Source organism: Tyto alba, unplaced genomic scaffold (assembly GCF_018691265.1).
Source record: "Tyto alba isolate M040663 unplaced genomic scaffold, T.alba_DEE_v4.0 Super-Scaffold_29, whole genome shotgun sequence".
Classification (NCBI taxonomy): domain Eukaryota; kingdom Metazoa; phylum Chordata; class Aves; order Strigiformes; family Tytonidae; genus Tyto; species Tyto alba.
In genome coordinates, this window is record NW_024881303.1 from 3,821,178 (window position 1) to 3,835,768 (window position 14,591).

Below are 14,591 nucleotides of genomic sequence, written 5' to 3' on the forward strand. Positions count from 1 at the left end.
GTTCTGCTCTTGCCTCATTCCTTGTGGGACTGCTTGGCGTCTGCACCCCCACACTGCCGTGGCATCTGCGCGGCGTTAAAAATAAGAGTGAGCAGGGGTGGAAACACAAGCCCGCCGAAGCTGACAGCAAAGCCCCCCCTGACTTTGCTGCCTTTGTGTCCCCTCGTTCCCCACAGCTCTTGCTGGGAGTCCTGGGCACGGCCCAGTGCAGCGGCTGGGGCCAACGGCCCTGCGAAATGCCCTCAGGGCCACCTCGTGGTTCCTGGGGGGTCCGGGGGGCTACCCCCAAAATGTCACCAGTGTGCCCAGGAGCTGGGGGTGCCCATCCCAGTATGGAGGGGCACCGGGCTGGGCCCCTCCCGAGGCCTTTCTGCCCCTCAGCTGGTGCCGCGGGGAATACGGGGTGGCAGTGGGCCCCGTGGGCAGTGATACGCGACTGCCCCCGCGCTCCCCACTACAGCCCAGCCCACGTCCCACGCATCCCACGCACCGCGCCCACCCCGCCATAAGCCCCGCCCCCTGCGCCAAACCCCGCCCCTCGCCCTAGGCCCCGCCCCTGTCGCTGTCCGCCCGCCGCCGTGTCAATAAAGCTGGGTGAAGGGCCGCCTCCCTTCCCAGCGGTCCCCTCCTCCCTCTGATTGGTAGCAGGGGCTGCCGCTCGCCGCCCCACTGGCCAATAGGCGGGCAAGGAGTGGGGTGAGGGGGCGTCGCTTCCCGTCGGCTGGGCCTGAGCGGGGCGAGCGGCTGGGCCCGGCCGTCAGCGGAGGCGCCGCCGGCGGCACCGGCGCCATGTTCCGCCGCAAGCTCTCGGCCCTCGACTACCACAACCCGGCCGGCTTCAACTGCAGGGGTGAGGGGCTGCGCGGGGGATCCGGGGAGGTGTGTGGGGGGTGGGATGCAGTATGACTTCCCCCTCCCCCCCCCCCCCCCCCCCCCCCCCCCCCCCCCCGGCTCTTCCCGCCGCTCCCCTCACGCACCGACGGCCCTGCCGCCCCCGCCGTTCCCCTCAGGGCCTTGTCCCTTCCCCTCGCTTCAGCGATTTGGAAACATCCCGCCCTCGCCCCCGCGGCGTCCCTGTGTCCCCTGGAAGAGAGGAGGAAGAAGGAAGGTTAAGGCCGGAAGGGTCCGTTGGGCCGGTGTGTCCCGTACACGAAGCAAGGCAGGGACTGTGGGGAATAAGAATAGTCTAGTGACATGATGAGAGCTATTTTCTAACACACCGATATGTACTCATGCTTTTAGGTTTGATTTTTGCAACGATTAATTTGAAAAAGGCCCTGTAACATTCATTTATCCAGTGTGATCAGTTGTCATCTTCAGGTTATTAATAAGTTGCTTTTCCTTCAGTGCTTCTGGTAGATTTGCTTCTCTTTCAAGACATGTTGTCTACTGGCATCTTTTGTTGTGGGTCTTAAGTTTCTTATGCTTAACATTCCTTTTTTTTTTCCCCCCCTTTAAGGTTCCTGGGAGGGTTCAAGGCCAGGTTGGATGGGGCTTGGAGCACCCTGGGCTGGGGGAAGGGGTCCCTGCCTGTGGCAGGGGGCTTGGAACCTGGTGATCTTTAAGATCCCTCCCAACCCAAACCATTCCATGATTTTGTCAGTGTAGAAGTTTTAAAAGGTCTTGCTGAAAGTGTTCTTCACATGCATTGTGACCCTGTCTGTTTCTTACAGCATGTTTGATGGAAATAAGAGGCACTTATATCGCTTAGAAAACACTGTCTGAGAAGCACATGTATAATTTTGTCCCTGATAGGCAAAAATGGTGTACTTACCTGGCTATGAGATGCAGGAGGATATTGAATTCATTAACTCAGGATATTAAAGCTCATCCAAAGTCAAAATATCACAGCTGTGTTTTGAGGGGCTGGTGATGCCCCAGAGCTGTGATCTGCTGGGTCCAAGAATGAATTCTGTCCCTGAAGCACAGGTGCAGGCTAATTGCTTTGTCTGGTACAAGTATCTTTGTTTGCACCACAGTCTTGTGGAATATCCAGCTCCCAAATGAGATGTTGGGTCAACAACCAAGAAGAGTTGAGTCAACAGGGAAGGAAGAAAATGTTCTTTGCAAGAGACTGGGGGGTTAGTGCTCCACCTAACATGTTTGTCCAGATAGCAGAGTTAGGAACTGAGTTTCTCATTGTTTCACCTTTCCTTCTTTGTTTAATAAGTTATAACTAGTCCCAATAAAAACACTCTGTTGGCTGATGCCTTTTAGTGTAGTCAGTCAGCTGTAGCCAGTTTGAAGTGACTTGAAAAATCAGAAACAGTGTTGAGTTTTGGTCAGAGGTTCTCCTGGAATACGTGATTTTAGTGTTAGGCATATATTTTTTTTTTTAAGGTAAAGTATGAAAGCACTCAGGTGCATTAGTATTTGTATGAATTGGATCAAAGCTTAAGGGCTTGGTTTTGCCCTTAAGATGTTGGTTAATTCTTGTTTTGTTTACTTCTCCCAATAGATGAAACGGAATTCAGAAACTTTATTGTCTGGCTTGAAGATCAGAAAATCAGACATTACAAGATTGAAGACCGGGGGAATTTAAGAAACATACACAGCGATGACTGGCCCAAATCATTTGAAAAGGTATTTTGTTGTTTCAAACACAATTTTAAATGAAAATGTAAATTACCATTAACAGCTCTAGTAGTTGTTGAATGTAAATGACTTTGAGTATTTGTCCTGTCTCTGAACTCTTACGTTTCTAGGAATTTGTGTGTGTTACTGAAGCCAGTCTGTAGGAGCTATTAAGATGGTAGAATTTTTTGTACAGCGTTTTCACTTGGCTTTGTTTTTGCAATAGGTGAGGTATCCATCCTGATCTGTGTTTTGCCTGATTTGATTCAACTCTTGAAGTAAAAAGAAGATTTGACTGCAAATAAATAGCTTTTTCTGCATTAATGATTCTTACGTACCAAAAGGAAAATAGATTAGGCTAATGTACTCGCAGGCTCTGCAAGCATATGGAAGCAAGCTACTGCAGCTCATCTCTGCACCTCTTGTTATTTCAGATAAATGATTTTCTACTGTGAGTGCAAAGCATGGCAAGCAGCCATCGTTTTGCGAGTGATCCGCATGCTCGTGAGCGATCTGAGTCACCACAGGGCTGTTGAGCTTTCTCTCTTGGTTCCCATTTCCTTTCTCTCCAAACAGCCCTGTGAGGAGCTGAAAATGCTGCTCTGTAATGCTCAGTACCCATTCATCTTACTTTTTTTTTTCCCCTTGGAACCACTTGCCTTGCTTACTGTCCAGGAGGGTTGAAGTTGCAGTGCTCATGCTTTGCAGGAGGGAGCCTAAAGCATTCTAATACCACGTACATAAATACATGTGATATGAGAACTACTGGCAGCTGGTACTGTTGTGGTATCAACAGTATCTTTCTTGGCTTGACCGGACTGTCCTCTGCTTGCCTGCCAGGGGAGCCTTGCCTGCTCCTGCTCTCCAGCCCATGGTGCCCTGTCCCTCCATGCTGCTGCTGCCAGAGTAGAGGCTGGGTGGCACTTCGGTCCCTCCAGCAAAGGGGCACGGTGGAATGTCACTGCATCCTGGGCTTTGGGTGTCCTGGCAGCAGGCTGGGCTGGGTCCTGTGTTCTGGTTTTAGAAGAGCAGAGACGGCATCCTGGCCACATTTTGTCCTCTTGTACACAGTTCCTAAGAAACGGAAAATTACTTCTGCTACCCCTCAGAATCCTCTGATACCAGTTTTGTGAAAGCCTTAGGTAGCATCATTCCTCCTTCCTGCTTTAGATGGGAAGTTTTTGCTGTAATTTGTTCTGTCCTTCCCTTTTCCCTTGCCCTCTGCTTAGTGTGTAAAATGAACAGAGAGCAAACAAGAGGGTATTTTGATTCCTTCGATTGCAGTCTGACAACAACATGAATAACATTCATTAGAAAGCAGGTGCTGTTACTAATTGGCAGACTTGAGTTAGTGGTGGATTGGAGCACTCTAAAATGTCTCAGATGGATCAGATGCCACAGCAGGACACTTCAAAATGATGCTTCTTGTTAATAACTATCTTCCAATGACTGTAAGGTCTGTGGGAAAGTGTCTGTTTACAAAACAGGTCTATGTTCCTAGCTAATTCATACAGGTCAATAACTTCTATTTACTTTCTCCTCTTTCTACTCCGCAGTATATGAAAGATGTCAACTGCCCTTTCAAAATACAAGAACGACAAGAAACAGTGGACTGGCTTCTCGGCTTAGCCGTTAGGCTTGAGTACGGAGATAATGGTATGAGTGCATTTATTTAATACTCCAGAATGGTCGGAAAACATGGGGTTTTTTATTTAATTTCATGAAGTATTAGTCAAATTAAGACAATGTCAAAAGTATATACTGTTTTCTTAAAAAAATAAAAACTTCGTCTTGGTTTTGCACCATATTCAGATGTGAACTATTTCTCTTCAGTTCCCATGGGACAGTGCAGTAGCATACTTGCATTTATTACTGGATTTCTGGATATAGCAAAACCCATTGTATATATTTATACCCTTTTCCCTGTGGGATTGCCTTTATGAGAACTTACTCTAAAGTATATTAAATGCATTTTCTTTAGAACTATATTTATTCAAGTAAGTTATTCTTAGACCCTTGTTTTACAGGGAGTAGAACCTGAACCCTTGGGAACTAGGGCAAGGTTATGAAAAAGTTGAGTCAAATCTTAACAGTCAGCAGCAGTTTCATTTCCTTATAGTGAGAGTGCAGATACAAATGTAATTACTGGTGGCAAACATAATAATGGCCAAAGTACTTTTCTCCATTACCTTGAATTCCTGCAGGGCTGAGCTCTGCCCAAGGCAGGGATGGGATATAAATACCTACAATCTGTAGAACTGATTCTCAGCCCCTCATGATAAAGTGAGCTGCCTGTGACTCAGGGTTATGTGAAGATGGAGGAGCCAGGAGGTCCCATCCTCAGAAGGCTTGAGAAACCCCTGTGTGGGTTGTAGATGAATGCTGCAGCCTATAAAATAAAGCCTTCACCGGCAATGTTTTACTTGCTGATCAGAACCAACTTCAATCTGTAGTTCTTGAGCCCTGCATACACAGCTGATTGAGGCAGAGAGCCAATGCTAGTTGAACTGATGGATTTAAAAAGTGGTAGAAGTGTAAGATACAGCTTGTTCAGCCTTCTGGGATGAAGACTGTAGGAAGAGCTTTAATCAAGAGCATAATGCCCTACATAAGTGTGGAGCATGCTCTGATGCTGCTCTGGGGTAGCACATAAGCTCCCTGCAGGTGGGAGCTGTTAGGGTAGCTCGCTAGAATGGCAGCCTTTGGGGACCTGAGCAGGGAGCTCCAAAATGTCAGTGTCTTAGCCCAGAAGGCACTTGGGCAATTGCCACACCCCCAAAAAATACACCTATCACAAGCTACAGCTTGGCTCTAAAACTTTTTTGTCACTAGCTCTAATGGTGTTCATGTTTGCTTCTTAATTTAACAGCTGATAAATACAAGGATTCTACCCCTGATGGTGCTAAAAATACTGACAATACAGCAAAAAATGCAGAACCGCTGATTAACTTGGATGGTAAGTGTGCAGCAACCTACTGTATGGATGGATCATATGTGAATGTGTTCCATGGCCTGTGTGTTGTTCTTCAGATTTTAATTTGTTATAATACTGCAATACATACAACTTTTCAAAGCCTCATTTAAAGTTTTAGGAATGCAGAGTTCATCTATTTTACTGTTGGCTGAAACTGCCTCTCTGTGAACAGTGTTTTGAGAGTTACTTTGAGCTGTTTGTGCTCATCTGCGTTCCTTCCAAAGGAAAGAGGAACTGCTGCATGTGAATCCCAGGTGTCTGGCTGTGCACTGATGCAGAGCTTTTCCTGTTGAGAAGAAGGGTGGAGGGGAGGATGTTCCCCAGCAGAATGAGATGCCCAGAGACTTGATCAGATATGAATAAGTTGGGAGAGCTCTGAGAAGGCAAGGAGGAAGCAGCTGAAGGGTGTTTACCTTAACAGCTTTGCAGAGAGACCTATAAAACATGAGTGCTTACTGTGGGTTAGGGTGAAATCTATAGACTCTAACATATCTTTTAAAAAAAAATAAAGTTAAGAAACATGATGACAGACTGTTTACTTCCATACTGTCATGTATTACATGTTGGCTTGGCTTCCTCAGCTGTACCTCTCATAATCCTTTTAATTTTCTTGACTGCTAGGTACATTCACAGTAAATAGAAGTGGTGGAAAATAGTACTAAAGTTAGCCCTAAATCCCCCAAGTCTTCTCCCATTGCTCCATCTACAAAAAGGCAGTTTGGAATTGGTCCTACCCTCACCCAGCAGGCACAGTTCTGCTCTGCAGTGGTAGATATATAAAAGAGAATGCCTTCATGTAATTGGTTTTATTTTCAAAGACCTGCAACCTGGTTACAAAGCCTGGTGCACGCTGATTGCTCTCTACCCAGGCGAGGTGGTTGCTTGCTGCCGTGCATATCCATGGCCTTGCCCATCCTTGACAGCAATCTGATACTGTGGAGTTGGGAAGCCAATTCTGTCTTTTAGAGTCAGTTAAACTAGCATATATTTTTAATTATTATTTTTACAGTGAATAATCCTGATTTCAAGGCTGGAGTGATGGCTTTAGCTAATTTGCTTCAGATTCAGCGACATGATGATTACTTGGTAATGCTTAAGGTGAGTTTCACAGTTTTCAGACCTCCTTTCTTCCTTCTTTTCCCCAGTGGCTGGTATGTGTGTAGTAGCTTGTGGTGGAGGGTTACTGATAACCATGACTTTTTAGGCACAAATAGAAAGTAAAACTTATCCTGTATGTGCTTTTTCAAGCAGGTAAGAACACAGAATATAAATCATGGAAATTAATGGAGGGATGATTATCTTGGTAAATAGTTCAGCTGTAGCTGAGTTCCTGGAATTCTAATACTGAGAACTGTTGTTCAGGATCTGAAGTGCTATAGGTTAGCTGAAGTACTTCTTTATGTGTTTTTAATGATCCTCAGAAATGTTGAGGAATACACTCAAAGGAGAAGATTGTATTCCAGTGCTTGAAAACATAGAGGCTAAGTGATGCAAAGGATGTTCTAAATCAAACATCCTAGGGAGGACTCACAGTTAAAATCTTCCTTCTTCTTTTGGTCCTATGAACTGTTTACTCCTTGTCACTACTGAAGTTGGTTTAATTTAGTTTTGACAACTAATCATGGCTTTTAATTGCAGTATACAGGCTAATTATTTTTCTAAAGCATCTTTTTTATGACTTAGAGAAAATTTGTGACTTGCTGGTAGAACTCCATAGTTACCTGTAACTTTCGGGTTGAACCTGTGCTGTATTATTGAAGTATTGTATTTACTGAGACTGTAGCAATCCTGAGTTCCTACGTGATCATGCCATAATATAGAAATAAGCTTAGTTTTGTTTGGCACCAAAATAAACTAATTTCACTGAAAAAATAATAAGGTCTTTTCATTACAGTAGTTGTCATATTTGTTAAACTTAATTTGGAGAAACTAAATGCTGTGGGTATTGAAGTTTATATAGTGTAAGTCTGTGACAGGTTTACTTGGAAATACTTGATATACTTGGGAAATGACATCCTGCAGGTATCCCATCAACCACTTTCTCATTCTCTCCAGTTTGGTATCTCCCTTTGCCTTTCCAAAATAGCCTTTGAACCCTCCAGCAATCTTTAAAGAGTGGTGGGTAGGGGTTTGATATACGAGATCTCCAAAACCCCTCAAACCCTATAAAAATCGATGAGAAGGGATATCAGAGAGAGAGAAGAGATCCAGTGAATGGCGATGTTGAGGAACTGCAGCATGAGCTCAGCCCTTATTAGACCTTGTTCCTTCAGGTGGTCTTACAGGATTGTCTCAAGGCTAGCAAACTTTATCTGGGTTCATCTAATTTGTTGCCAGCAATTCAGATAGCAGAATGTGTTTTCTGCCAAAATGTATTTATATTTCTGTCACTATTTCTGCATTTCCAGTCTCTCTTTTTTTCAGACAGAAGTGGTTGGACAAACCCACCAGCCTGAATTTTCTTGCTTTTAATTACAGTGGGAATAGATTGCTGCAAAGGCAATTCATGTTACATGATGAACAGCAATGCTAGTTTTCAGGGTTTGATGGTATTAGAATGCGTCAGTGAAACTCTTAATTCTGCACCACAATGAGCAGGTCTGCAGTGCGTGCGTGGAGAGTTTGATCCCTATTCAGGCTTAGACATTCAGGAGTGGATGCTTCAGCATGGCCAAAGGGTGCAAGCGTGCCACAGACACCTGGTCAGAGTGAACAGAGATACTTGGAGTCCCATTTTTATTAATCGAAATCTGGCAAGTTGATCTGAAAGCATCTGTTTAACACAGTTGAATACCTTTTTTCTAATGCAGAAGGCACTCAAAATTCTGTTATACAAGGTCTCGTTTCACTGCTGGAATTTGAAGTTAAACTCCTCATCAAATTGTTCTTTTGTCCAGGCTGCTCCCTTGTTAGAAAGATTTTTGGAAATATTCAGTGGCACCTTTCTAGTATCATTTCAACTTTAATAATGACTAAAACCGGAAGAAATCTTGCAGGAGAAAGATGAAGCAGTCTTACTGCTTCAGTCACATTTGGCTACTCATCAGGGAAAGTCAGAGGAATGTGCTTGACAGACCCAGTTCTTTCTGGTGGAAGTCTGCCTGCGTGGTATTCCTTCGGTTATTTTTGGAGGCATTTGCAGCTGTAGGTATCAGTAACTGATAGCTCCGATACGATTTCATGCTATGTACTGGAGCCAGTAAAAACAGATGAGCAGCAGGATTGTTAAAATCAAGGCAGTTCTTGTTCCTGTGTCTAAAAATAATTCCTTTCTGCTCTCAGTGTTTTTAAAACCTGGGTGGTTAGCCTTCCTGCAGGTTTCTCTGCATGCGGAAGATGGTTCGGCACCTGCTGAAAGGGGCCGAGAGCAGGATTTCCTTCCTGAAGAAGCTGTATTGCCACAGCGTTAAATGTCTGCCATCTCAGAAGAATAAAAATGGTGCTGCTGCTTTGGGATTACGATCAGCTTGTTCTGGAATCGCAGAATCTTTTAGGTTGGAAAAGACCTTTAAATTGAGTCCATCCGTAAACCTAGCACTGCCAAGCCCACCACCGAACTGTGTCCCTAAGTGCCACATCTATTAAATACCTTCAGGGGTGGTGACTGCAACACTGCCCTGGGCAGCCTGTTCCAATGCCTGACCACCCTTTTGGTGAAGAAATGTTTCCTAATAGCCAGTCTAAACCTCCCCTGGTACAACTTGAGGGTGTTTCCTCTGGTCCTATCACTTGTTATAGGGGAGAAGAGACTGACTCCCACCTCACTACAACCTCCTTTCAGGTAGTTGTAGAGAGCAATAAGGTCTCCTCTCAGCTTCCTTTTCTCCAGGCTAAAAATCACAAGCATTCTTGACTGTTCCTAGTACTCTGCAATTTCAGGCCCAGTAGTGGCTGAAATTAATAATTTAATGCCCTTGTCTCTTCTGATTAAGCTGCAGGAAAGCAGCCAAAGAGACTACACCTCTGTAAGAGACTACTTGCAAAGAATAGTGCTATTTGAAAAGGTCTGGAAGAGTTTTCCAAAAAGTCTCTCACAAAACTGTGGGTTTGAGGTCATGTTAGGTTATAACGTTGGCTCCTTTTCTCTTGGAATCGCCAAGTGGTGCGTGAAGACATAAATTAATTATTCTCACCTTTAAATGTTTTTCCTAGGCAATTCGCATTTTGGTTCAAGAGCGCCTGACACAGGACGCCATAGCGAAGGCCAGTCAGTCCAAGGAGGTTTGTATATCCACTGCATGTCTAGTGTTAATTATTCCATATCGAGTAAAGAAGTGTAGGTGTAAATGTCTGTCATCTCAGTCAAAATCAGTTCTGTTTTAAACACTTCGTTTAGTAGGGTGATGGAAACTTGCTTTATCTTTGCCATCCTGATTCTAAAAGATCCAAAGGATTATGGAGAGTAATATACAAAGCTCTTTGTTTTGTTTGAATACATATATATGTACCTGTATGATATACCACATAACTAGCTATTCCCCTATCCTAGTTATTTGTTAGATCACCCTTTCTGTTCAGTGCAGCAGGCCTACAGTATGAGAAGAAATGTATGACCTGCCTTTTCTTTGGAATCGGCAGCATTGGCTGCATAAACAGGGTGAAATGTTCCTTGTGCGGAGTGTTTTGCTTCATACACACACCTCGTATTTGTCAGAAGAATGGGATGTTGGACATTGAACTCCTCCCTCCTCCCCCCTTCCCCAAAATGAGGTGATGAAGGAAACTTCTGCACTTAAACCTCAGATTTTGCAGAATTATTTTCTAACCACAAGCTGTCTGCTTGTAAGATGTTCCAGGGGATGACTGTGGTTTTCCAGATTGTCATTTCTTAAACGTCCCAGTTCCCCAGCTCTTTCCTCTCCGGCGTTTGCCGCAGCAGCTGCTGGCACTGGGTCTTGGGCGCAGCTGGGGACGGCAGCTTCTCTTGCCTTGCAGGTGTATGGTCAGAAGTGTCCCTGCTAAAGGGACTGGGTCTGGTCAAAAAGCCCAAGTCGCTTCATCTTTTCTGGCAGCTGCTCTTTGTTTAGTATCACAACACTGCTTATGGTGTTTACTAAGTGGCAATTGTGGGTGCTCTGAGTTGCAGTGCAGTAATTGCCAAAAGTGTTGGAACAGTAAATCAAAGCTTTGGTCTTGTATATCCACAAAACCGTTAAAAGAGCAGAAAAATATGAAAGCAGCCGAGACTGCTGTGTTCCTTTTTGGTTCAATAGCTAATGTTAATAAAAAGCTGCTTTTAGTTGTTTACATAGCTGCACAGCTGACATGCAGGATCAACATGAGATTTTTCTGTGTGGTTGGCAGAACTACCTGCTTTGAGGAACAGTGAATTTGTTTTCATGACAAAGAATTGTTCGTATTCAATAAGTCTTCGAAGTGTCATCAAGTCTTAGGTTGAAATGTCACTGTGTCACTGTGATATATGTCACTGGGAGTGTATTCTCATTAGGAATGCTAAATTTTGAGTGAGGTGGAGAAAAGGCAGGGGGTTGGAGACAGGAAAACAGCTTTATCTGCCAGCAGCGATCATCAACATCGTAATGTACCAGATGAATGAAGAAGATATCTTAAAAGCAGAGGGGATATCTGGTTGCAGGATAGAAGGAGAGGAAAAATAAACTTTTGCTTCTGATTTTGGCTGGCTTGTTGATAGCCAAAATGCTAGCCAGTGACACTTGGTATATTAAGCGTGTCTCTGGAAACAGGTTATAAATGTCTGACTGCTGCATGGCAGATGACTTAATATACAAAATGTCCTGAGTTGCATTCTTGGCAACATCAAGATAGAGTGGGAAAAGATAAAATAGATACAGAAATGTTCTCTGACTGAAGGAGATATGTATGGGGACTGTGCTGAGGAAACTTACACTGCTGTGCCTGTGGTTTAAATGTACCAAATAGAAGAATCTGTCTTGGGTTGTCAATGTATGGTTTTAATGATAAGACATGACACTTACTTTCTTTTAGATTATATTGTGAATGGCTGGCAATTCAATGAGCTTGGTGTCTAGACAGGATACAGATTTGTACTGACTGACTCGTATGCTGTCCTGGGCTTTCCTGGCCTGATGAGTGTTTCCTAGGTAGGATCAAGTACAACAAATGTCTTTCAGGATCACTTTAAGGATGCTGCTGAAAGCTATACCTGTGGAATATTTGAAAGCACAACAAAGTGGGTGGATTTTCCCCTTACTCTGAAATCTGGAAATCTTTATTTCTGCTCCCACTCCCAGGGAATCTAGTTTTACTGTTGATGCATCCGGTTATAGGGGAGATGGCTGTGGTGGTCAGGCCCCCTGCAAGTGTTTCGTGCTGCATTTTTAAATTAAATTTTTGGGGAATGAGGCTGTGAGATGAAGTAGTCTTGGAAGGTGCTCTTCATCTCTCTCCCTGTTTGAAGCTGCGGTGCAGAATGACCATGTGCTCGTAGTTGTAGCAGCAGTGGGTGCCTGTACAGCCCGGTGCCTGCTCCGAGACTGCTGCAGTGGGGCTTGGGCAAAGCCAATCTCCTGCTCTCTCAAAGACAGCTCCCGCCAGCCAAACGGGAGCTTATGTCCCAGGGGGTGGGAGGAAGGCAGGGTAAGCAGTGCTGTGCTGCCAGGGTGTCTCAAAACACCACCTCCAAAGGTGCCACTGGGGTCACGCAGCGTTGGAGGTGCCTGCAGTGGCCCTGGGGAATTCACCCACAAAGATCCGAGTTGATGGTTTGTGGCTCTGAGAACATACTGGGGTGGCAGCAAGGTCTTTGCAGCCTTAAATATAAACCTGGTTTCTTAAAAAGTGCCTGTATGAAGTCTGATGTTGCTAGAATCTCTTTGAAGGGGCGTTCTTAACAAGCTGTTTAAATTATAACAATGCAGATGTATTTTTAAGATTGCAGTTGAGCATCCATTTTACTGTAAAGGCCATGGAAAAGAACTACTTTTTGAAAATAGGGTGTTAGTTAGCATTTTATATTTAGTTTGTGTTGTTCTGATCAACTCAGAATTTTTTTACGTGTGTATAAAAGCCTCTAGAAGAAATCTTCACTGTGTACAAGGTTTACACCACCATCATTGTAGAAACTAATGATATTGAACTCAAATGTTTTTGTCGTTCAAGGCAGATGTTGAAAAAAGTTACAGAGGTAGTAAGAGCAAATTCTAAGATTTGCATTGTTTAAAATCTAATTTTATGTGCACGAAACATGGTGAGTGATTGTTTAGCATGACAGCTCCTCCCCAGCTGGAGAGGGTAAAGAAAAGAGAGCAATGCCTGTAAGTGACCACTAATAAAACTTTTCCTTGTACTGTCTTAATAGAGCAGGTGTTTAGAAAATGGAATGTTTAGCTTTATTCCTAAGCTTAACACTTCAGAAAATGCTTCTGGGAATGTTGCTGGGGGTTGCAAGTTCAGTGCTTGAGAAACTCACTTGATTACAGAGGATTTTTGCAACTTTCAAATCAGCCAGCGCTTTGAAAACTGGCAGCTGTTTAGAAGCAATAGTTTCTAAGAAAGGCTAATTTGTGTGTGCTTTTTGTTTGTCTGGGTAGCGATGTTGCTGGATCGGGTGTTCTCTGGCAGTGCAGTTGTTAGCCTTTTAAGGATTGAATGTGGGCAGTGTGTATCCAATGGGGTTCGCTTGACAAGTAGGGGGATTGTTAAGCCTGAAGACTTTTCTTCTTTAATACTCTGGGTTTGATGTTTCAGGACACAAAGGTACTTGTGTAATCAAGCAGGATGACTTCTTGAAGTTGTCACACATGTCTATATAAGCAAAACTCAAGTGTCCTCTCCTCCAGAGTTACCCGCTGTACCACTTAATTTTATTTTCCAGGCATGCAAAATGAGATTTCTAATTATATTTGAACTCGCCTTTTCTTTTTAAAGGGTTTGCCTGTGGCTTTAGAAAAGCACATTCTTGGTTTTGACACGGGAGGTAAGCAGTTCTCTTAATGTTACTTTTAAATAGTGATGTTAGCCTTTGACAAAGTATATTACTGTCAAATATGTAGCTAATGCGTACAGTCAAAAAGCCTGTAGTGGAAAGAATTGCTCCCTCCCAGCTTGTTATTTACGAGCACTCCTGAGCATTTTGTTTTGGAACAAAAAGGCATAAATCTCAGCTGTGGAATATGTTGTTTCAGAGTAATGTTTAAATAACAGCTTTTAATGGCAGCCACGTTTGCGAGGGGAAGGAATGCATCTCACTGCTGTTGTCTTGTAAATTTTGCTTCTACCAGCAGAGGACCTCTGTGCTGCTGCTGCTGCTGCTGTGTGTTTTAGCTGCGTAATTTACCTAAAATCTAATCGGAGGCAGTGGAATTTGGCATGACCTGCTAGATTCTTTTGTAAGCAACAGCCAGATGACCTGGGACTCCGCTGGTCAGGCTTCGCTTTTGCTCTGTGTACACCTAAATTACTACTGGGAATGCTTCGCCCTGACCCAGGGTGGCTGTGGATTGCTGTGAGGGATGCAGAAAGCAGAGTTGAGGTTTTGTGGAGTGCCCCGTCCCCCTCCAGCAGCATGGAAGGTTTCCTATTTCAAGTATGAAAACCACAAGCATGGATGAAGTGCAGAGCATTAGATTAAGCTTTTCTTAAGACCTTCCTGTCGGATGAAAATGATTGATGTGACTTCTCTTTCTGCAACTCACCCAGATGCTGTTCTCAATGAAGCTGCCCAAATTCTCCGACTGCTGCATATAGAGGAGCTCCGAGAGCTGCAAACGAAAATTAATGAGGCGATTGTAGCAGTTCAGGCGATTATTGCTGATCCCAAGACGGACCACAGACTGGGGAAAGTCGGGAGATGAAATGATAAAAGCTTTTAGTCTCTTGTGTCCTTGGTACAATTAGGAGCTCTGTACAACTCTGGCATGCAGTTTGAAATGGTATTATTTTACTGTTTTGAAAGAAAAACAGGAAATGGAATTCTGACTTCTAATGAATTATCATTTTTCTTTAAATAAATGAAGCTGGGGAAAAGAGACAAATTGTTCTGATTCTTCTGAGTTGGCAAATACGACTTTTTCATTGTCTTTGGCTTTGTGTCGAGAAGGGA

At 44.0% G+C, this 14,591-nt stretch overlaps 1 protein-coding gene across 1 annotated transcript; it reads left to right on the forward strand.

Annotated features, from left to right (window-relative positions):
• Positions 1 to 678: 678 nt before the first annotated feature.
• On the forward strand, positions 679 to 14,519 carry RTRAF (RNA transcription, translation and transport factor). The gene is made up of 8 exons (XM_042799045.1): positions 679 to 850; positions 2,459 to 2,583; positions 4,131 to 4,230; positions 5,444 to 5,530; positions 6,558 to 6,646; positions 9,701 to 9,769; positions 13,418 to 13,466; positions 14,189 to 14,519. Exons 1-8 carry the CDS (start codon positions 790 to 792, stop codon positions 14,341 to 14,343), a joined length of 735 nt encoding a protein of 244 aa, XP_042654979.1. The 5' UTR covers positions 679 to 789; the 3' UTR covers positions 14,344 to 14,519.
• The last annotated feature ends 72 nt before the right edge of the window (positions 14,520 to 14,591 follow it).